The sequence below is a fragment of the Amblyomma mixtum genome, chromosome 6 (genome assembly GCF_055824585.1).
Source record: "Amblyomma mixtum isolate Tamu chromosome 6, ASM5582458v1, whole genome shotgun sequence".
Taxonomy (NCBI): Eukaryota; Metazoa; Arthropoda; class Arachnida; order Ixodida; family Ixodidae; genus Amblyomma; species Amblyomma mixtum.
The window spans coordinates 138,583,344-138,606,782 of record NC_143017.1 but is presented as its reverse complement, the minus strand read 5'-3'; the positions used below and the strand labels follow the sequence as shown (position 1 = coordinate 138,606,782).

The 23,439-nt window shown below is 45.7% G+C and overlaps 2 protein-coding genes across 7 annotated transcripts in view; one reads left to right on the top strand and one right to left on the bottom strand.

Annotated features, from left to right (window-relative positions):
• LOC149340570 (uncharacterized) overlaps positions 1-21,266 on the bottom strand; it is a 31,538-nt gene extending 10,272 nt beyond the window's left edge. For 2 of the 5 annotated variants that reach the window (XR_016283625.1, XM_089549381.1), the window contains exons 1-5: positions 19,583-19,913; positions 16,920-17,021; positions 15,371-15,737; positions 7,700-7,954; positions 1,271-1,416 (exon numbers count right to left, since the gene is read on the bottom strand). Coding sequence is in view for 4 of the 5 variants with exons in the window: in XM_089549381.1 (XP_089405507.1) it covers positions 1,271-1,416; positions 7,700-7,954; positions 15,371-15,737; positions 16,920-17,021; positions 19,583-19,724 (1,012 nt within the window). In the remaining variant the exon portion in view is untranslated. Of the gene's footprint in view, positions 1-1,270; positions 1,417-7,699; positions 7,955-15,370; positions 15,738-16,919; positions 17,022-18,087; positions 19,556-19,582; positions 19,914-21,138 lie in introns of those variants that run through there. The other 3 variants (XM_089549384.1, XM_089549382.1, XM_089549383.1) reach the window with 3 other exon arrangements.
• Positions 20,089-23,439, top strand: part of LOC149340569 (uncharacterized) — a 21,916-nt gene continuing 18,565 nt past the window's right edge. For both annotated transcript variants that reach the window (XM_089549380.1, XM_089549379.1), the window contains exons 1-3: positions 20,089-20,205; positions 20,675-20,810; positions 21,799-21,983. In XM_089549380.1, the coding sequence (XP_089405506.1) occupies positions 20,200-20,205; positions 20,675-20,810; positions 21,799-21,983 (327 nt within the window). In that variant the 5' untranslated portion in view covers positions 20,089-20,199. The remainder of the gene's footprint in view (positions 20,206-20,674; positions 20,811-21,798; positions 21,984-23,439) is intronic.

The window sequence follows — 23,439 nt, the reverse complement described above, 5'->3', positions numbered from 1 at the left end:
CCCTATGATCATAACTTCCAGTCCACAATCATTAAAGTTGTGTGACAATATAACATAACTCACTTCCCAAATTATATCGATTAAACGAAATTACAGGCACTGCAACACAAACAAAAAACATAACTAGAGGCGTGCGAACTAAAGGCATGCTGACACTTTCTATGAACTATAGCCACAAGTAAACAACAGTAGTCAAAAGAAGACTTTTGCCACCCTTCACCACCAACAAAGCTACTGCAGTTCCCCAATAAACTATCTCCACCCTAATGCTTCAGCTCCTTTTGTAAGGAAAATGGCTCCAAGTTGTGCAGAAATATTACAAACTTTCTGGGGAGAGGGGAGATGGTGGGGGAGTTGGAAGCTCCGCGCCTCTTCTCGTATGTCCCCTCTCTCGGTAACGGACTCTGCTTTCTGTTACCGATGCCCTCAGCCATCCCCAATGCCGCTGCGTGTCTGCTGTCGGTGCCGCAATCACGTGAACCGAATAATAGAGTGGTTGCAATGGGTGCTCAGTGCTTGTACTGTACCTTCTGTGTTACTTCCTGTTGTTTCATGCTGTTTTTGCACACAAACTGTTGTAATGTCACTTGGTGGGTAGTGAAATCTGGAGTGACTGCAGCATTTGCCATGGAGAGGCGCCGATCATGTGAAGCATGGTGTGTTGTTTCAGCTTTGTTTGCTCGATAAGGATGCAGATTTTCCTCTCGTGATGGTTCATGTTTTGTCATCACAAGCTTTCAAGTGGCTTGGCCAAACTTCCGGTAACACAGCACTATATACCTAATAAATAATTGGCATAGCGAGTTCATTATGTTAAGGTCAACCCCATAAAATCTTTGTTACATGTAGTTTAGACGTACACACATATCAATGGAGGCTACATTGGAGAATTGAGAACCTTCGTAATATTGAGAAATTCGCTACATGGAGATTAGCTACACAAAGGTGTAACTGCAGTTAGCTTTACAAGTCATAATTTTAAAGAATGCTGCTATTCATTGCACGGACACAAACTTACAGCTCCAGCATTTGAAGCAACACAGAAGACAAAGAATGATATATTTAGCTGCTGTTTGACAGTACCCATCTTTTAAAGCATGTCTCAACTTAATGTTTTCCGCAACATGACACAGCCAATTATTTTCACAGCGAATGAATGAAGATTAAGCCTGGCATGTACACAATCTCTGGTGAGCTCGCTCATTTGCAAGGATAATTATAAACGGTGATGCAGGCCTCCATCCTGTCCCATTAGAGGAGAGATGCTGACCCTTTGCTGAAGCGTCTTTGGAGTGGATGTTGAGAAAGTGCCGCTTGGCTGCCGATGAAGTGCTGAACGCCTGTGGACAGGTCGCCGAGGGGCATGGGAAAGGCCGCTCCCCAGTGTGAGTGCGCTTGTGGGCAAGCAGGTGGGCTCTGCAAGGGTCCAACAAGTTTTAAGCAAAGCGCTGTGACTAAGAAGGACAATTATCAATCCCAAGGCTGCACTGTTGACTCACAGTAGCGCAGGAGTGACACTGTAAAGCAACAGCACTCGTTTCGTCATCACTGCTTGGTTAGGTTCCATCCAGTTTAAAACTAAGGCCCACTCCAATGATCTCCAACCAGCCCAAAGGCACATCACATAAACATCTTTCCTAATCTCATTACCCCACTTAAACATCATGTGGCTAAATGAATTTCAATGCAGACTGCCACACGCACACCTGTGAGCCTTTTTAAGCCTGTTTGAGGCTTCCTACGGTTCAGAACTAGGGATTTTGATAGCTTAAAGCACTTTAAGCTTCACAGAATATCAGTTTGGCAGTAAACTTAAGAACTCTTTGTACTACTGCACGTGAAACAGATATCCACCCATTGCACTATTGCATTGACAGGGAAAAAGATTTCCTTTTTAGATAGTAATAGACAATCTTTGGTTTTTGTTTATGCTCCTTTCTTTGTCTTGTTTTTCTTGCTCCGTATTGATAGCAAGCGTGTGAATAAACACCTTTGTTGATAGTAAGCACTCGTTGCATGTACCTTCAAGTCTCTCCCCTTTTTTTTGCATTCAAAATGAAACTGAGATAACTAAACTGATGAGAACACCGTAAATGCTCTGAGGGTCAAGCCTTAGAGAGCCAGGCTTCACTGGCAGACCTCCTTCCAGGGTCATTTCAGCATTTTGTATGCAGAAAGATGCATTTTTGGAGGACAGTACTAAAAGTGAAGCCCCTCCCCGTCTCCTTCCCAGTTCAAATTTGACTCCACCATACAACATGGCAGCAACTACACCATTTCAGAAATATTACCCTCTCTCGGCAGAAATAGGAGGCCCAGAGTCAGCGGGAGAGAAATGCTCACTAATGGAGCTGATGAAAGAATGAAAAGCCAAAAGAAAACACTACAGAGTTTGTCTACATCACACTTTTTGCCGTATGACAGACTGAGCTGCTGCCCCTGATGAAACTCTAGACAGGATGTCAGTAATCTGAGCCCAAAAACTCAAATACTCCTTACAGCTGACACCTCACGGGCTGCTGTGTACAACAGCACCTCACAGACCAAATCGGTAGAATGTAATGTCAACAGCGCTCCAGTGCATTCTTGTATCTCTTGTACACAGGGTTCATGCTGGTTTTCAGCCATGAAATTCAAGGACTTCCAAGGACCCCCCATTATTTCTTTCAAGGACTTAGCAACACAGCATTTCATTAAAGAAACATTTCTTAGATCTCACATATCTAGCATTTATTGCACAAGAGACTTTTAATGTAAACCTCTCTTGAGAGCCGCTTGCCAATAAAGAGTTGCTAGCTAGTAAGAGCGGTAACTGCGATACCAACAAATTTCTGCCGTTTCTACCCGCAGCTGCACCTCACATCTGTCCTGCGTCTGCAAGCTTTGCTGTTGAAATCGTCGTGGAACTTGTACAAATCTTTATTTTATTATAAGCTGATGGACCTGATATCTAGCTGTACCAAAGGCAGACCTTTCATCCAGCTCTGGCCGCTTTAGACGCGCCGTCGGCTGCGGTTTCGGTGCGAAACAAACTAGGCCTAGCAACGACTACGGCGGGCAAGCAGCAGCGTATTCCGTCGCCAGACGTGCCTGCGCGCGACATCATTTCGAAAAGATTGGCATCTGAGCCAGCATGCTCAGTCTTTGTTCGAAATCATTCTAATAGCAGAGCTGTTCCGACTTTTCGGGTGCGAACTTTATGTATAGCGAGCAAAACGGTGCTCGATCACTGTTGCACACATGAAGGAGAAGTTCCTCTATGGCTTCATAGTTGTGGGCGACGCTGAAGCCCCTATAACTTCGCTTTTTTTATGGTGGACAGAAAATTTTGCAGAATTGCTATAGGTGAATCCTGCGTTGTGTTAGCGCAGCGACGCACGCGTGCTTGCTGTGTGCCGGTGAACTGCTTGCGTCGCAACTGCATAGGCTCCCTACGCTTGCGGCGCACCAGGTTCTGTTCCCGAACCGCCTTCACACTGTGTCTCTTTTCACTTTGCACACAAACCTTGCTCTTGGAGCAGGTTACGGGGTGACGGAAGCCATGTGCGGCATCGGGCGGAGACTGTGGGGCTTCGTCTGCGTTTACGCAGAGCTCTTGCCAAAGGGACGGCAATCAAAGCAGTAGAGGTGGAGTTCCGGTAAAGTTATCTCCAACAAGGTAATTTGTGAAAAAAGAAAATTTAACGGATACTAGCATTTTTCCACGGCCATCTCCCTCACCACACCAGAATTCAAGGGTTTTGAAGGACCTCACGAAAATTCCCGGACTCTCAAGGCCCTTGAAAACACTTCTTCCAAATTCAAGGGTTTTCAAGGTTTTCAAGGACCCGCATGGACCCTGTGTACAAGAGATAGTGTGGTGACAGAGTGGCCTATAGATAGGACCAATACATGTGTACTGTTAGGGTAGTCACCATACTACCTACCAGCAGGAGTAGCCAAACAGTTGACTGTGTGTTGGTTGCAGTGTTGGTTGCACGGGCCATGACAATGAACAATGATGATAAATTTTCAGCTCAAAATGCTGCATTTCGAACACACCAACTGCTTAGCTTTCCTAGTGCAACAAACATTCAAGCAAAAATGCTCACTCACAAGTGCCTGCACTGCAGTTCGCAGCACAGGAGGAGAAGGATAGGAAGGCTAGCAAAGTGAAGTGTAGGAACTGCCAAATTCTTGAGGCGCATAAGTAAAACTGACGCTTTCATTTATAATTTACTAACTTGCCAAGCACAAAGGACAATTTGTTAACTGAGCGCTATTCCTAGAATGGCAGCAGCACAGAACCAGTGCGCTGTGCATTCTGGTCTGGGGCAGCTTCCGAAGTTACAAAGCTGCAACCAAAGTCAACAAACTACCGCATTTACACGATTGTAAGTCGACCCATTTTTCAAAATTTGAAAATCCGAAGTGGGGGGGTCGACTTACAATCGAAACCAAAGCAACACACTATAAATAAAGGCGAGACAAGCGTGGTTGCATTTTTTGCTGCGCGGCTCCGTCGCATCGTTCTTGCCTTGAGCAGCTATGTCAACGCGCAGAACCGGCATCCCCGCCTCGCGCGAGGCGGCCCGCTGATGGTGGCTGTCGATAAGCAGCAAACCAGCACCAACCCACTCCCCACACGTGGCCGCAGATTGCGTATGCTGATAAGCGGAGGCGGCCCGATAACGCCTTCGCGTTCTACTCTTTTTTTTTGTTTGTTTACTTTCAACCGCGCACTCGGCGCCGAAGGGAGCGTCGGTAGTTGATGGAAGGGCTGCTGTTCCAATCGTGGCGGCACCCCCCTCCGAACCACAGCGGCACCAGGGAGTGTCGGTAGCCGACGGAAGTTTCTGTTTAACTCTGACCACAGCCTCCTCTATTTTTTCTGTGCCTGGTTGAAGGCTGCTGAAGCGCCGTCTGACTCCGCCGTGTTTCTCCGCGGGGCGGCGCTGCCAGCCCAGGATGGATGGGCGTGCGCGTAGTTGCGGCCGGCTGCAGGGGCTTCGGCGGCCGCGGAATAAATGTGGCCTTTGCCTACTCCACAAACGACTAACTCGTCCTAAGCCATTACCAAAAGTATATAAAAGCAAACATTCGGCAACACAAAAACGACGTCTGCAACTATGCAAGAAAGCGCGCAGTCCTCTAACCGAACATTCCTAAGACACACAATCAACATCGACGAAACCAGCACACTCAGAGCCGGAACAAGTTAGCAAAAACACGCCTAATCCTTGTGCACTGAAATGCGCAGCAACCCGGAATAAAGCGGCGCTAAAAACAGATTTCGAATTAGCTGAATGAAGCCCGGCCGGCGACAGAAGCAGACGGCCTGCACAAGGCGCCGAAGAAAAACAACAACACAAGCGCTTGTGATGACGACAAAATCAAACGTTGAATGCGTCAAATACCTCATTGCTAAAGAGGGGTTCAAGTTTTCTTCGGACCCCATAGAGTCGTTTTTGGCTGGTTAAGGCGGTCTGCAGGAAGCAACGATCAGACAGATGCTAGAGCGGTACTGGCTGGCGTAGAGAAGGCCTTAAAAACTGGGTTAGTGTCTGCTTCCCAACACAGCAAAGTAATAGAAACGGAAAGGCAAGCACTTGGAGCACTGAACAGTGCACAGAAACTTGCAGTCACCCAGCGCGCGGACGACTTTCCACCGAAGGCAAAAAGTCTCCTTGAAGACCTTCTCAGGACACAGAAAACGTTGCTGCCAGCGCCAGACACTGCACCACTTGCGATGTTAGGAGGTTATTTGGCTCGCGTCGTTCAAGAAAAAATTGATTGCAGCAGCTGCAATGCTCTTCTCACGCGACCAGCCTCATCTGCGCCCAGTGACAGTTTGATCCGTCTTCAGGACAGAGGAGGCCTCCTTTATCCTTCAACGCAGTTTTTGTATGTTCTGTACGCCCTCAAGAGCTACGTCGAGGTGTTGCTCAACAAAAGACAGTTCTTATCAAAACCCCTGCAAGCTGCAGTCAACAATACAGTTGAGGCTCTTGCAGAACATGGAGCACTGAAATGTGAGCTTGCGTCCAATGACCACCACAGCCAGCTTCTGAAACTCATCTGCGGAAAGTTTTTCCGCCCTGTTTTTGCGAACTATGCCTTATCAGTGACGGACAGGAACGATGTAGTGAAACCGCTGACATCAAAGCCTCTATCTAGAAAGATTTTGAAGTTGTGAAAACATTTTTGCATGTATGTTTTATTCTATATACGACAGTAAAATTTTTTCCATTCACTCATCGCTCACAAAAATGTTTCCTTAATGTTTCTGCTTATATATTGGGCCAGATACGACCTATGCTAAGAATACGTGTTTTGTACAAAGAGGCACAGTAACAATTACCGTCGATATAGCTGTAAACTTAGGCATTCATCTCGGTACTGGAGCAACGTTCGATATGTATGCCCGGCCGCCGATTTCATATTTTCCTTGATGAGCAGCTTTTACTAAAGTACATGTGCACATGGCTTAACAAAAACAATTTAGCACTTTAACGATCGTGTCCGCACATCAATCTTACTAAACGGAGAGTAGTATACACAGTAGCAGAATTGCGCGCCGTCTTTTACGCTGCGTGCAACTCCTGCCGCGTCGTCTGCTCCATCCTGGGCTGCGCGCGCCACTCGTCGGCAGCTTCGCGTACTAGCACGAACGGCGCCTAACAACGGCGTTTCCCGCGATTGAGCGGGCATGAAAAAAATAGAGGAGGCTATGCTCTGACGCATTCGACTACTGCCGGCCGCGTTTCACAAGTTTTTAATGTAGTGTTTCGTCATTTGTCATTTGTGCTCCAGGTCTGATAAGCGACCGGCGCTCGTTCGCGGCTACATTCAAGATGTCTGTCATTCTTTATGCTGAAGAAACGAACTGCGCGCCGGGCCGCAAGTTCGACCTTCGCACTGAGTGATACAGGAGTGGCAGCTACAACGAGGCAAAATTTTCAGCTGTTCCTCGCAATGTCATGATGTGGCTTTTTGCGAAGTGCAGGATTTCACTGCATGACGATGTTAGAACGACGAGCTGTGGGACTGCAGCAGCGATGACGACGGCAGCGCTAGCGAGGACGATGGCGCAAGTGTGGACGAGTAGCCCAGTGACTAAGACATTTTTGTTTTGGAATGTGCCCACGGGCACACCCGCGTGCGGCAGCCGATAGCGGCTGGTGATCAGCGGAGGCCACAGGATAGTACTGTCGCGTTCTAGTTCTACTAATAAAGGCCAAGTTTAAATGACCTCAAGTTTTTTTTTTTTTTTTCACAATTGTGATGTGGGGGGGTCGACTTACATTCGAGTCGACTTACAACCGTGTAAATACGGTATCTGGCCAGCGGTACACTGGCTGCTCAACTTATCTAATGACACCCACACTGTAAATTTTGGCACCACTGAAGTTATCTGAATTAACCGAGACTATGAAAAGACCCATTTTTAATTTTATGAATGTCTTACTGCACACACACCACAAATTTACGTACAGCCAGTGACGAGCGTCAATTATTTTAAACACTTGTAACATTTTCAAGTGGTTCGCATCAGAAGGAAACAGCAATTCCTGCTTTAAAAAGCAGACCATGGATGCCTGGCTGCCAAGAGGACACAATTTAGGGTAGGAAGAAATAAAAATAAAGTTGCCCTGCCTAGAGGACAGTAGGTGCTCTAGCACAAGATGTGCACAGGGTGCAAAGTATCACTGGGTCCCACCTGATGGCAAAGTTGAGCCCGCAAGTGAGGCAGCGGAAAGGGCGTTCACCGGTGTGCACACGACCATGACGTTTCAAGGCCATGGACGAAAAAAAGCGCTTTCCACACAGCTCGCACGGGAACCGTCGCTCCTCTTCATGGCTGAATCGGTGCTCAGCAAGGGTGCTTAGCTGCAGATAGCCCTTGCCACAAACTTCGCAGACGTGTGGTGCCTTGCGTCCATGGGTAGATTTGTGTGCCTGCATCTCCTTGTAGCTGCAAAGGCAATGGGAAATACGCCTTGGAGATCAGATCCCCTCACAAGTGGATGCATTTGCACTCTTCATTGAGACCAAATTTTTATTTGGTCATGCGCAGCACTTTGACTCTGAGGCAGAGCACGTCCTGGCAAATCCACCAAGAGCAGCTGCTCAGGATACTAGTTCTCACACCGTTGGTCAGCAATAACATAGAGCATAACAGCAAGGCATAAGGTAGCACACAGCAAGCAAATGTTTGCCAATTTTATGCCTAACAACTGTTGGCCCAGATGTTCGGTTCATAGGGTTTAATGTCTCAAAGTGAGTCATTCTATGAGGGACGCCATGGTGGAGGGCTCCGGAAAATTTCAACCACCTGGGGTTCTTTAACGTGCACAGACAACATCGCAGAGTACATGGGCCTCTACCATTTCGCCTCTATCGAAATGCAACCACCGTAGCCGGGATCAATCGTGCGTCTTTCAGGTCAGCTGCCGAGCACCATAACTACTGAGCCACTGCGCCGGCTGTTGTAACAAATGTGGGAAGCTGCAACACAAAAGTGTAATCTCCTTGTCACCCAACAGGCAGATAATAATTAACACATTGCCAAGACAATTATTTTGAAACTGCAAGCTCCCGGTAAGCTTCATAAGCTACCGCTGAACCTATTGGTGCCTGAAGGTCAGTGCATATACAGATGACATGCAATGTACAGGTCCCTTCAATATGAAAGGAAACAAAGTATGAGGATTACGGGGAGACGCAAGTCTTGAAATGATGAAGAAAATGCAAAAATTTCGATTTTGCAAAAATAGCATATTAGGGATCAATACACTCAAAGCACCTGCCTAAAAAGTTTCAAGGTCTAAATTTGACCTCCAACTAATAAAATATCTATATATTTTGCGCCTAGGAAGCCCAGAAATGGAGATTTCAGAATGAAATGCGGCAGGACTTCGCACTCGTCACTTCCACGACCGTGTGCCCGATGGCCGCCATCTTGGTTTTGTTTGAAAGCTCACTACTGTGAAATATTTTTTCCAACATCCGTATTCCGCTGTTTTTTGAGGCCTCTACATCGACCTCCGAATGACTGGCACGGGCACTTCATATGCGATTTTCTCAGCTTCATGTTTTTTGCCAACATGACTAGCCTTAAGGAAGTTTTTATTACGTTATTATGGTGCAATTTCAATTAATCTGATACTGCTGGCCACAGCAGTGGCTCAGAGGTTATGGACCTCTGTTGGTTGCTGTCCTAAAAGACATAGTTTCGATGCCGGCTGCGGCGCTTGAATTTCGATGGAGGGGTAATTCTAAAGGCCTGTGTATTGTGCGATGTCAGTGCACATTAAAGAACCCCAGGTGGTCGAAATTTCCGGAGCCCTTCACTACGGCATCGTAGCCTGAGTAGCTTTGGGACGTTAAACCCCCATATACCACATATCGAGTTCACAAAGAACTATACTGTGGAGCTATGCCGTTTTTGTCTAGCTGAGTCAAACATTTCAAATTTTGTGAACCATAATGTCACCTAATTATACTTCAAAATTATGGCACTTGGACAAAATTCAACAATTTTTTATATGGTGATGTACTTCAACAACAATATAGTTAGCATAGCTCCAGATAGAAGGTGTTTGGCTACAGCCCTATTTCAATCAAAACCAAGAAATGCAGAAAGAATGGGTCTTTACCAGTAAGAATTTAACTAATTAGGCTTCAGTTATTTTCCTATAATTTGGGAACTAATTGATATATTTACTGCAACTAATTATATTTTTGAAAACAGGGAGAAGAAGCACATGTATACATATAATTACATTATGATATCTTTAATAATAAAAATGTTCATTTCAAGACCGGCGTCTCCTCTTAAAGTAATGATTACAGTAAAACCTCGTTGATACATTTTCTTTATTATTATTATTGCAAGGAAAAACGTATTATCCAAGAAAACGCATGATCCAAACCACCTAATTCTGAGAAATGTAGCTGTTGAATGAGGCACAAAAACATTTATTAACAATTTCAATTTATAAAAATATCGATTGGCATTTCTTGGCCCAAGAGCTGAACAGATCCTATTCCAGTGCTTGCTGAGTTAATTCCGCGTTTGCGCTGTCTTTAACATGGAAGGAAATTTGTAACGCATCCGCTGCGTCGTCGGCAATGACGAAAGTAACCAAAATCTCTTCCTTGTCACATAGGCAGCTACTAATCAACCACCTGAACCAACTGTAGCTACTTCCCTCGCGCTGCTCTGCCTGCAATTTGAACTGCTTGTGTGATTGCGTCATCTCCTACAACTATTTTTCCACTTTACGCCACTCTGCATGTTTATTGTAAATTGTTTTGACCGCACATTTCAGTGTTTAATTTTATATACTACTACTTTGTTTGTCATATACTATTTTGTATTATTTGGATTACCTGACGTTAATTTCACGTCAGACTTGTTATTCTCGCAATTTTTGTGCTGCTTTTTTACGTTCACATGCTTTTGCATGACCGCTTTACACCACTGTCTCCCCCCCCCCCCCCCCCCCCCCTATGTAATGTCCCAGACGGGATCTTTAAGGGTACAATAAATGATGATGATTTTTGGATGCTTCTCCCCTTTGCAACCAAGTACTGTAGGGAAGCCACCAAGGCGGCTGATTGTCGCAGTGTTTCTGCATTTTAAGCTGCGTTTCCCAGACCCGGAGAAAGCTTCTCCTCCTTGCCCTTATGCACCGCGAAGAAACTTTAGCATTTCTCCTCTTTACATAGCGTCCTCGCAAAAACGGCCGTCGCGAATGCTAGCTACCCTCAAGGCATGCAGCATGTAGAGGGGAGTGGGTTATGTAATATTCAGCGCATCACATTTGCAGCAAAGGGCAATAAACAATCATGCATACATTAAGAAAATAAAAAAGAGACGCAGTTTTGTCCCAGTATTATGATATTCCAGCACGGGCATGAATAAACAAACTATTACTGTGAGCCATGGAGCTCTGTGCCCCTCAGAACAAGGCATTCCGCTTTACCCTCTTAATCCCTCTCCAAAAACCAGACCAGCATGGCTGTCCTTTGGCTTCCTTGCTGGCACGGAGGCAGAATGCCAGTGCCATTTGGCAAGACCCTCAAGGTAAAAGGCGCTCAAGGTAGTATGACCGGTCAGCGAGAGAAGCCACTCCAAGAGTATGGGAACCTCTGTCAAGGTGACTGGTCTGCTTGTTAGCTGCCTATATGCCTGTACTGCCAAAGAAGACTATTGGTTTGGGAGATCCAGGATAAACCATTTTCCTGATGGCTACCGCTTGGTATTGCATAATTTGTTCTTTGCAGCCATATATATATGGTTAAAGCTAGCACAACAGCCTTAACTTGTGTCGGGGCGTAAAAGCAGTCGACCCCCACAGCATGTCGGAGCTATGTGCATATGCAAGTTTCATGTCACATTTCCACCCTGTTCAACTTTGGTGGAGAAAATTGAAAACTGAATTGTGAGCTTGCCCAAGTGCACAAATTTGCACATTCCATGTATTGCATGAAGTGCTTGCAAACCCGAAAGTGCCTAAAAATTTAAGCCCCTTCAATGCACTAGTAACAATGGTGGGTGCAACAGCCTGAGCATGCCATGCCTGTGGCTCATAGATGTGCACTACCACGTACAATACTTTAAAACCAGGCACTGCTGAAGTATTGCTGAAGTAGAGACTGGAATAATACTGAACTGATGCTGCTTAAGTATTGCAGTATTTACACTTGTATAATGCGACCACAAATATAATGCAAGGGCAGAGGTTTATATCTCGCGAGAATGAAAAAATAAAAATATGATTAAAAACGTGATCAAGGTTTGTTCAAGCTAACTAGAGGTGCCGAGGGTCAGAAAAAAACAGACGGCACGCATGGACACACTGGATGCGTCGATATCATTTGAGAGTATCTGAGAGACAACACTCCAGAAATGCATGCAACATCATCGACCGCAGCAAATCCTCTCGATGCATTAACGTACAGTCTCCCATGCAGCAATGGCCACTGTCAACGCCACGACAACCGTTGCTACATGTTTTGTGCTGCCCAGTCCAAGGCCCCTTAGCTCTTCTTCCCTTTCTCTTACCTACTCAACTCTTACAGTGCTTCCTTTCTCTCAACGGTCCGCGCCGCCTTCTTTCCTCATCCATACCCTCCCCTTTGCCCCTGCGGCCCCAATATCATCGAAAAGTTGGCTTCTCCTTGCAGCTCGTGAGTCTGGCGGTGACGGTCTCTTTGGCTCTCCTGAGGAGCAATGAGATAACAAAAATCCGCGTTATACAGTCGACAACTGATTTTTCGCACCCCCTAGGGACCGCGAAAACAACTGGAAAATCGGGCAGTCCGGAAAATCAAATTTCACCAAAAAAATTATGAACTTATTGCCAATATGGCGGCGGAAAGGGAGGACGGAGTTTTGCGCGCATTTTGAAGCTCCTCATGGCTAAATTTAGCCGTGCGTCATGTGCGCAGACGACAGGCGGCGACCACTTTTACGGGCTTGCCCTGGCTATGCTGCCCTCGGCATGTCGACGATGAATTCTTGGAACAAAGTCTAGACGCAAAAGAGAACACGCCGCTGTGAGAACTAAGCTGTGAGAACTACCGCAGTACGAAGGGCCTGAAAAGAGAACGCGAAGATGACGAAACGATAAGAACCGATAAACGGCAGGAGCAAGCGCTCCTTCGGCGTTGGCCTTCGTAATTAGGCCTATTGACTAGAGTCAAAATCGGCATCGCATCCGGCGATATGGACTCTGCGGTGGCTTGCACATAACGAGAGGCGTCTTGCATGTCATCGAAACGCCAGTTGTTTACAGTTTTACAGTAGAAAATTAAGGGTCGTGGTGCGTTTTGCAGCGGGTACGCTGACCTCCATGCTGACCTCACTTTGAAATGCGCCATTTTCTTACGCGCTCACCGTCACCATGAACCGTACGCCTCCCACACACTTCACTACTACCTCCTCCCGTATTCGGGACGAAAGACGCGGCACAGATGAATACCGCGAACTCTAACTACTGTTCAAGTTTGTGCGGCGGAGCTAAGACATTCAAGAAAGTATGAATTCGAAACCACGCGGGCGCAATGTGCCGACTTGAGCAAAATTTCAGCGTTGCAATATAAGAGGCTCCCTTTAAGCTTGAATTTCGTTTTGTTTGATCAAGTTTTCGATCTCTCGTGCAGTTTGAATTAACGAGGTTCCACTACACATTATATGGCAACTTGGCTATTGGCGGTGGGTACGAACGAAGTCCGAAAAATCGAGCAGTCAGTTGCGGTGCGTCCGAAATTTCAGGCGCTCTTATACACTGGCACTATAAGCCATGTCACGGTGCCGCGAAAAAGTCCGAATAATCAAAGAGGTCCGAAAAGTCAGGCGTCCCAATTTTCAGTCGTCGACTTGGTTTCAAATATTATGCAACATGCATTCTAAAATTGACGAGGTTGGGAAAAACGCGCGCTATATTCGTGTAAATAAGGTAATCCAGGTTTGACAACTGAATGGGAAGTTCCCAATTTATCTGGCCACACAATTTTACAATGAGATGGCTAGCTAAACCAGACCACTGCTGCATTTGTACGCGTGCCTGTGACCCTAAAGGGGAATTTGGATGCTTCACAGCATTAAGGGCAGTCATACAAACTCAATGCACAGCACCTATTCTGACACATTCACTCATAACCGCATTCCCTCTTACTCTCTATACACAGTTTTAGTTGCAGAATCCTACTTCCGTCAGAGCCACCAAAGCCAACTGTACAACAAAAGGGTCTCAGGATAGGGTTTTTTTCTACCAATTCTAACAGCAATGGTTCTCAGGCAAGCGGTATGTACGGGGACTCTGGTTTCAACTCATCTCTCTGGTACGAAGATCTCGGAGCAGTCATCTTCAACTTTCCAATGAATATGTAAAACGCCATCTTCCTTACACCACTACTGCCTACAGCAGCCTGTTATCAATACCATCACAGTAGCCAGGAGTGATTTCCTGTGGACTGGCAACAAAAAATTCAGGGGGCACTTTGACTGTCTAAAGTGCGTAGAGGGGAAAGTGGTAGAGGGGAAAGTTTTCTCCACCACTTTGCCTCTGTGGCACTGGCAACGTCACCACTGGATGACATCACACATAATAAATGACAAATTACTGATTAATGACTAAGTACTAATTAACTGCTAATTAATGACACTTAATCTTCGCCTTTAGGAGTGGAATGGGATGGGACAGTGTGTAGTGCTGCCAGGGAGCCCGCTGAAACACCACCGCCCCTTCCCACCATGCCTTGCCCTTTGAATGCAATGCTTTTTGAGGAAAGGTAATGGCCCAGTAATTCTCTGCCATCTGGGTGGGCACCCCAACCCCACCATACAGGAATGGAGGAAGTGGGATTGAAAGAAGAAAGGCCCTAATGAAGAAAATGAAAATTATATTTGAGAAAAGGAGTAATGAAGAAAATGAAAACTGTATTTGAGGAAAGGAAATTACACCTGAGAGGAAGTGGGAGTGAAAGAAGAAAGAGAAAGAGGGGCCATAATGAAGAAAATGAAAATTGTAGGAAGTGGGAATGAAAGCCAATGGATTAACTTCATGGCCATCAGGTGATACTTATACTTATAGGACAGTTGCATTTTGCTCTTGTTGAAGAAAAAGAACTGCAGCAGCCGAGCCATGGCCTCTGAGATCAAGCAACAAGGCAGGGTCTGCTGATCGTGCCTCAACCCTGCCGCATCGTCCAGGGCTAGAGGCTATGTGCGAGCACTTTGAAAGCCACCAAAAAATGGACCATATTACAGCGCTGAACCCTTCATCCATGGGGGAAAAAAAAAACTTGCCTTCACCCAACCTTCCCACCAATACTGATCACAGCAGCATGGTACGCAGCATTGGTGTAGGTCCCAATTTTGGAGCATCCATTCAAGATAAATATGACGGGCCTTATCCGAACTTCGTGCCAGTTATTCGAAAAGTTGGAACATATTCGATTCGTCCGAATAATCGAATAAGAGGTTATTCGATTTGCTACGCCAAATTTCCAAATATTCGCACACCCCTGCATTTGAAGTTTTCTTAAGCAGAATGTACAAGGAAGAGCCAGCTGCAACCTGCCACGGCTGGCAGGTGGCGAAATGGAGAAAGGGAAACCCCCTCTCCACTTGTATGGTGTGTGGTCGTGCACAGCAGCTCGTAACGAGGTTCTGGTCCCAACTAATGGTAACTAGGGGGTCTCTTTTTTTTTTTTTGTCGAATCATTCTCGTCCAGCCCCTCCCTCCTCTCCCCACAAGTGGAAAGGGGCGATGGGACACCACCTGCCTTCACACAGATGCCAATGCTGGACAGCTTTCGCTTCCATGGACCTCCTAACTGCTGCATTAAAATGAGGAGTGGAAGGCGCACCACTCACGTCATGTAGGACTGCTGGCAGATGGAACACTTGAAGGGCTTCTCGGGCTCCGCATGCATCTTCATGTGTAGCTCCAAGGTGTCACGGCGAGTGAAGTGCGTGCCACACTCGGGACAGGGGAGCAGCGCCCCGTCCCCTCCCTCGTGTGTCCGCAGGTGCCTTGCCAGGGACGTATGGTCCAGGTAGTGCGCATCACACAGGTGGCACGACAGTGGCCGGCGTGCATGCATGCGGCGATGCCGTGCCAGGCTGCCCCGCACAAATGTCTCAAACGGGCAGTCGGAACACGTGTACTTGGTACGGGGCCCTTTCTCTTCTGTGTCCTCCCCGAACTCGACAAGCTCCTCATCCCCTTCCACCATCTCCACTGCAACAAGCATAAAGCACACCGAGAGAACATGTGAAAGCAGCCGACGCAGCTTGTTGTTGAACACCCTGAAAAGCGTGAAATAGAAAGGTGTAAACAAGAAATGGAACATTACACATGCTACAGACAGCTATTTATGAATGGAGACTAGACCACCATATGCAGGGGCAGATTTATGGGCTACTCTCAGAGATGGCTGCTGGGCGACAATGCATTGTTGACCATTTCTGCACACACAAATGGGGGCCAATGCTGGTTTTCTATTCAAATTTCTCACTTACGGGGCAGGGGTCCCCATTCCCATGAGCTTCTTGAGTCAGTCACAAGAGCAGAATATTTCATGCATTCAGAATACCTAAGAAGGGCTACTCACCAAGCACCATAACATGAAAATAGTAATGCAGGGTGCCAGTGGTGGCAGTAAATAAGAAACATTCTTCAAGAAGCAAATGTAACAAAAAAATTGTGGCGATACGTATGGAGTGAGCACACACATGGCAAAGTGACGTTTTAATGCAGTGTAGCCTATTTCAACTGAAGAATTCAACTGCAGTGCTCTTTTTAGACTCAGTTCAATAAATGTGTCCTTTTGATAGCCAAGAGTAAGTTTAGGAATCGTTGCCTGAAAAGGTGAAGCCAGCTACAAACATCAAAACTTTTCCATTCAAAACAGCAGGTTTGATATCCGACTGGCTATGGCAGCTCCGCCTTTGGCTCTCTGCTAAAGTAAATTACAGTCAAACCCACTTATAACAATAGCAGTTATAACAATACCAGTTATAACAATATATCAGATATAACAATGGTCAGTCACGGCACTGTCAGGCTTACTACATGGTCTACGGTAAAATAAACCGCTTATAGCAGTGCTGTCATAGCACGTTATCAGTTATAAAAATTAAATCTGGTCACTGAGTGTCACCCATAAAAGAGACAAAAACATGGAAATGCTGCAGCCGCATCAGTAAAACCATTCTTACAACACAAGCACGTGCGTGTGGAGCCAAACAACGGACCAAAGCGAAAGACCACGCACTCAGAGACACTGTCACTGGGCGCGCCGAGTATGCTGCTATAGATGCCAGCAGTATGCTGCGGATGCCAGCAGCAGCCACAGCAGCAATAGCAGAACATGATCTGATGTCAATCAACTAGCACACCAAATCATATTGTGCTACTTACCTTTACAAAGGATTCCATTTTCATCATCGGAGCCATTAGCACAAAGGGGGTCAGGATCAGGGGCACCACCTCTACTAGTAACGTCCTCAGGATCTGATATCCCTGCAAAATTTAAATTTGAAAAAGTCATAAGGCTGACCAAATGCATAGTAATAATGAAGGCAGATGCATAGTTTAATGGTTTCTGCCTACAGAATCCTCCACGGACTTGGTAAAAAGAACTATAAAGGTCAAAAGTGCCTATTTCACTTCCAAAACAAATGTAAAGGTCGATTATTCAGTGCATTATCAAATCAGCACAATCAGCTTTTTTCACAATTTTTCCACAGTATCCAGGTAAAACAATTACACTAAAGCTTGCAAATTAGTAAAAACATGCAAAACAGAACAGCAAAGGGGAGACAAGCAAACTGCCCACATTTCCTGCTTTGCCCTCAAGCATCAAGCACCAGCCAAATCACCCTGCTTCTCACTCAAAATTCACTGAACTCAGCTTGGCAACAAGGACGTGAAATTTGATTATGCATTTAAATTTTTTGCCTTTTGTTTCCCAACTGTTGCTCCAAAATCCTTCATACCATCAACACTGCAACATGTGCAATCAGGATCATTACACATATCAAGAGCATCACACATTAAAAGGACATTCATAAAGCACCAAGATGTGGTATGTGTTGGTAAGAAGTACTTAGATTAAACCTTGGCAAAATGTTGGGCAGCAGACTGTGTGGCCGACAGCCAACTTATGTTATGATAAATATTTTTTTTCTGTTGGTAGAATGTAGCTAGCTTTTTGAATTGGCACTGATTAAAGCAGCTTTCAGAACCCCTTGAAGAACAACACAAAGCACTGTGCACAGCATGGTTCACATTTTTACATATATGTTTTAGTGGTTACTGGGAATAAACAAAAAAAAAAAACGTGAGCTAGAACAATGCAACTTCTTTTGCAGTGAAAGCTGCAAGCCAAACCTAGGCCCCACGCTATGCTGCTTAGATAGGTGATGAACACTAAAACAGTGGAAGACTGCACAATTTTATCATATCCACCAGTACCACTGGTGCCTCATCAAGTAATGCTGGAGGCTTATCTAGGAATCTCAAGAAAACAAATTTTTTTGCTAATCTCTGTAATATAACAAACTACTTAAAAAGACATACAACATACTGCCTATATACGCTGAGTGGGCAAGAGTTGAATGTTGTGTAGTGATGCCTACCAGAGGACGCCTTCCCATTGCACCTTGAAGGTATCCTAAGAGAAATGCTCAAATCAACAGTATATTGTGACAACTTCTATGCTGCTAACTTTCTCTCTTCACACTCTCTCTTTATCACCATAAATGCATGCGCTGATCAGCCTCTCACCACACGGGACGTGCTTTTTGTGCAAAATAACTAGTTCACAGATGGTTGCAATCATGGATGTACAAATACTAACATGACCAACAGTGTTCATGGTGATTCGAGCAGGCTATCTGGAATGGCTTGTGTCATGTTAAGAATGTGGCCAAGAGCCATAACATTTCATATCAACGGCTACCGAGCATGCATGCTGCTCTGGACACTGACAATCTTTTTTTTTTATTATTTTGTCTTGTGGGCCCATGTTTGCCCAATGAGCACCTTGCTTCAAAGCCTAAACCTGCCTGTGTAGTTTATATTTAGCTGATCGAGAAAACAGGCAAAATGTCTGCACTCCAAAGCCGACTATTATGTCACCATACAAGCAATAGATGTAAAACTTGACTGCAATAAGCCACTGTCAGTTGTTTCAGGACAAAAGGAAAGTCAGAAACAAAAAATATCCAATGTAGGCAGAGCCATACTGACGCACTAAATATGTGCAGCAAAGTTTAGTTACACATTACACTTATCAAATCTTTAGTTTAAATTTCCATTCCTGAAAAGGAGAAAAGGAGTATGATGCCCGGGCCACATCAGAATATAATTCTCTATGCACTAGGCTATATAAAATATCAGCAACTACATCTTTCGGGTAGGTTTTGCGTGTTCCCATTCGCATGTCAAACATAAGCAACATTTTTTTTTTGTCTTACATTAACTTTCACAAGTCATCAAGCACCTCAATTGCCACAGAGCAATATCAGACAAAATGCCCATTAAGTCAGTAAAGTTATTACAAAAAAAGAATGACACATCAGAACTGACGCGAAAATGAAAGCAATGTTTTTCTCCGCGGGCAACTAACGGTATGCGATCCTGGAACTGCACCATTGCATGCCTAGTTTCATCCGCAATTATTGCTATTAATCTGAAAAGATAGCGCTTTGAATACAAAAGGTATCTTCCAGGACACCGCTAACTCAGGATAGAAACTGCAGAGTTCATATAAGTTCGATCCGAGTCTGTTTCGCTTCTACTACAACACAACGCTGCGCAACAACAACAAAAATTTGCTGCGGCACTAAGACCGCAAATGATCCAAAGCCCGCGGTTCTCGCTCTCTTGTAAATAGCGCTTCCGTTAAAAAAAGTAAAGGCTTTGCCGAGGATACGGTAGACCAGGCGACGAAACAAAGTGTAAACAGAGCAACCGGTTCTGCCACATATACAATTACAGTTCAATAATGGAGGATACGAAGCACGATAAGTGCATTCTTTAGGCGGTCTGTGCAGCTAAAAGTACAAGATGCAGTTCACCATGCAATAATCCCAGCCATATCGCGTAAGAGCAACCCCCCTTAGTAATGCTTTCAGTACTGGATGTTCGATGAGCATTGCTTGACGAAAGTTGGCGGCGATCTTCCGGCTCTTGAGGTTGTTCCCACTCCTTCTCGCTCATTTAGTTCCGTTGAACAAAAGGATGGCCACAGATGCAGCTGACGGTGCATTCAAGCCTGCAGGTTCTTGCTAGTGGTGGACTGTTGCTAAATCTCAGTCACAGCTGCCTAATTGAATGCGTTGATTTAAGCTAATCCACATAGCCGCAGACGCCATGGAAGCAACCGGACAGCTTTCAGCACCTCTGGCGCCGCTTTCGGTGGTTCTATGGCAGGGTATAATTATTCTTGTCGCCAGAATTCTATAAATGTAATATTAATTGTTTTTGTGAAAAAATAAGTTTTTTCGTAGACACAGAACCATTATCGGGAGGAGAAAAATTAGACGCGCTAAACACAACCGGAAACGTGAACTCGTTCGTGGGTTTCCGTTCTTCGTTCGCTTCCATCATGTTCGATCTTACTTGACTAAAGTTCAAATGTGGAATCCCTCGTACGAGCTTGAATGTTTACCGCGATTCATGCTGCTTTAGGATTATGGCGGTGAGCTCCTTCTTCGAACGTTCAACGAGTGACTTTCTTCCGTCGTAGTAAGAGCATGATCGCGCTCGTTGCTAGACGCCCTGAGAGCTTCGGTCAGGATCTCGCGCTGTTAGGGTCCTCATCCCAGAGGATACTCGCGTGATGCTTTTCATCTTGATCCTTGGCAAAACACTGTAGATGCAGATGCAGCGCGTCCAAAGAACCACTTCACAAGGAGCTGCACTCTCCTTGGATACGTTTTTTCTGAACGATCGATCAGCCACTGGCGTCTTGTGCGATTCATACTTTGCCGCCTGCCACTCGCCTGCACTCGTATGAAAACTCATTGTTTTTTGCGGTGACTTCACGTACTGAAAGGGCTCGTTCTTATTATCGAAAGGGCTCTGTATAACAGCATAGGGTTTCTAACCGAAACCATTCGATGTGCCAGTCGCGACGCTGACACCAGATGCACTTCTGTCCCTGCTAGGCTGCACAAGTCACCTGGTGCAGCGACGACGATGAATTTTGCCCAGCGATGTTCGTCGAGTCCCAACTGGACACGCCGGATGCCGACTCCCTGGACCGAGGAAAGCTACTGGAGAACCTACTTACGATATCACACAGTAAGAACGCTGCTCTTTCAATAGGCGTCGCTAATGCCTCTGCCTCTGCGACGCTATCCGAGAGGTTCGCATAGTTTAGAGGCGATCTGTGCTTTACTGTAACGCGCGAGTAGACGCACGCTTGCACAATCATTGATCTTCGTGTTTTTGGAGCGTTGCCAGTGCTTCTATGCAGGACAGAAGTTTTGAGACATTTTCAAGTTTTCTTCCGAGCTTGAGCTTATGCCGGCTGGGCGACGTTGGAACGTGTTCGAAGCCGTATACATGCGGCATCCCGCGCTTGAGCACAGCAAAATATCCCGCTTTAGCAAAGCCCGGGGACACATACCTTGCACATTTTACGTACCGCTCACACCGCGTGTGCTGTGCGTAGCAGCTGTCGCAAAACAAAGTACAGTGACGCCCCTTCGTGAGGAGGAGTCCGCCTTGGCTGTAGTGCTCTTACCTTGGCGACTACTAGCGGGAGGTGACAACCCGCGTCTCCCGCAGCTGTAGCGGCCGGCGAACAGAGCACGTGCTGTTTTGCTGACGGACGTTGATGCGCACGCAGACACGGATGCGAAATCGCTGCGTTTCCGGTTCTGTTTTGTGGCCAGTTTCGGCGGCCGCGTCTCAACCGTACGAGGATTAAAAACCTTCCTGGGTGTGCGTTTTACTCGTTAAAAATGTGCGCTGTGTTATACATGTTTAAATCGCTACTTTTTTTATATGCACAAGTATGCTAACTTTTAAAGTGGTGCATCATAATTTTTGTGGTGTTGATTAAGCTCTCCAAAAAGTGCCCTTGTTGAGATGTATTATTTTTTCATTACAACTGCTATCACAAGCATGATCACAGCACCATAGAATCAGTCGCGATGTTTACTCTGTTATTCCCCAGTATTTACAGGTGCTGGAAGCAAGCTGCGCTTGCTCCTTATCATTTAACAAAAGCATTGGACTTGCCGTAAAGGGGTTGATGATTTGTTCTTCTGCCTTTTCACGGTAGCTGGGACACCGGTGATCCAAGAGCGGACTGAATACCCATGCCCACTGTGCCGGGGAACCTTTCGTGCTCTGGGGGACCTTGTGATGCACGAATGCCCCAAGGAGAAGCCTTCTCAACCCTTGCTCACTTGCTGCTTTTGCAGTTTTGCCACTGAACAGACAAGCATCTTTAGGGACCACCTAGAGGTGAGTGTCTCTAGTGCCTCCCAAATTTTTGAACACAGCAGACATCAAGGGTACATCTTTGCTTTTTTTTTTGCCTAGCGGGGAACTTACTTGCTTTTGCCTACAGCGGAGTCTGTGTGAGCGAATAGTCATGCAGCACACATGATTGCTTCTAATAATCCCTCTTCAGCTACTGTGGCATTATAAGCACCTAGTGAACATGTAATATTGAAGCAAGGTTTCAGCATTTTCTTAGTAGACAGTTCGGTGTGCTAGTGTTGGATCTTTTTTGAACTACACAAGAATAGAATCAGGTGAGGCTAATAGACTGATACTGTCTAGTACATTAAAAGGCAAAAGAAGGTTAACACGAAACCAAGCTAAATTGAGAGATTAAGATTAGTGTCCCAAGACAGGAAAGTTGAGATTTTTTATGAGGATAGAGATTGGATGAGCCAGAAAATTATGTCATGTAAAAGACACGTATGTAGCAAGGGCTGAGGTGAATCTTGTGAACTGCGCCTGATCACGTGCATTATTTGCTGCCCACTATTGGTTCATTGCCCTCTCGTGCAGCACTGTACTGATGGGCAAGGACAAAAGCAGCATGGCGAGTGCTGCTGAGATTCAAATAATGCAAAGTGTTGTTCACTTTGCAGTTAGCTTGCATGAAGTCATTGTGTGCAGCAGTTGCAGAAGCGTAAGCCAAGCACAAGTCGTCAGAGTCATCCTCACTGCTCTTAGCAGCAGGGCCACCGTGTCAGGAGAGGAGAATGTGTACATCATGGAAAGGGACGATCATTATAATGGTGGCATCTCTTGATACATATTATAACAAAGCACCCACGTGATCAGTGGGTCAAGTGGTTTTGCTTTTGCTGATTTCCTATGATTACTGAGAGCCCAGAATAATCTGCATCATAAAAATGACATCACTGTCCTCACATTGGGTCTATGTAGGTGTAATTTGTGATTTCCTTACTTAGCCATTTTTTGCACAGAAAAAAAAAAGTTTAGTATAACCTCATGCTTCTGTTATTGTTTACCTTTGGTGTCCCTTTAAGGGTATCTCTCTGTCATCCCTCCGTCTGCATCCGTTACTTCTAAGCAGCACAACACTTACTTGCTTGCCAGTGCCTTCCAGCTGGACCATTCTGCCTTTTTCACACGGCCGCTCTACAAATGCACGCCTTTCCTACCCCAGCTCCTACTGTGGTAGGAGCTGGGGCAAAACCGTCCACTTTCACTTCTGAGCCTGGTTTGCTTGGGACGAGCGCTTCCCCTACACCTTTCTTCTCCCAATTAAAGATGGTTTGCTATTCATCACACACTTTATGGTCCTGAATGTAGCCCCCTCAGTATGAAACATGTACATGATTTTCAACCAGCTTTCGCCCACTCCCGAGAGAGCACCACATCTTACGAAAAAGGCGGATTGCGAGCACTTCTCAAGGTACAGGCAGCAGGCACTATTCAT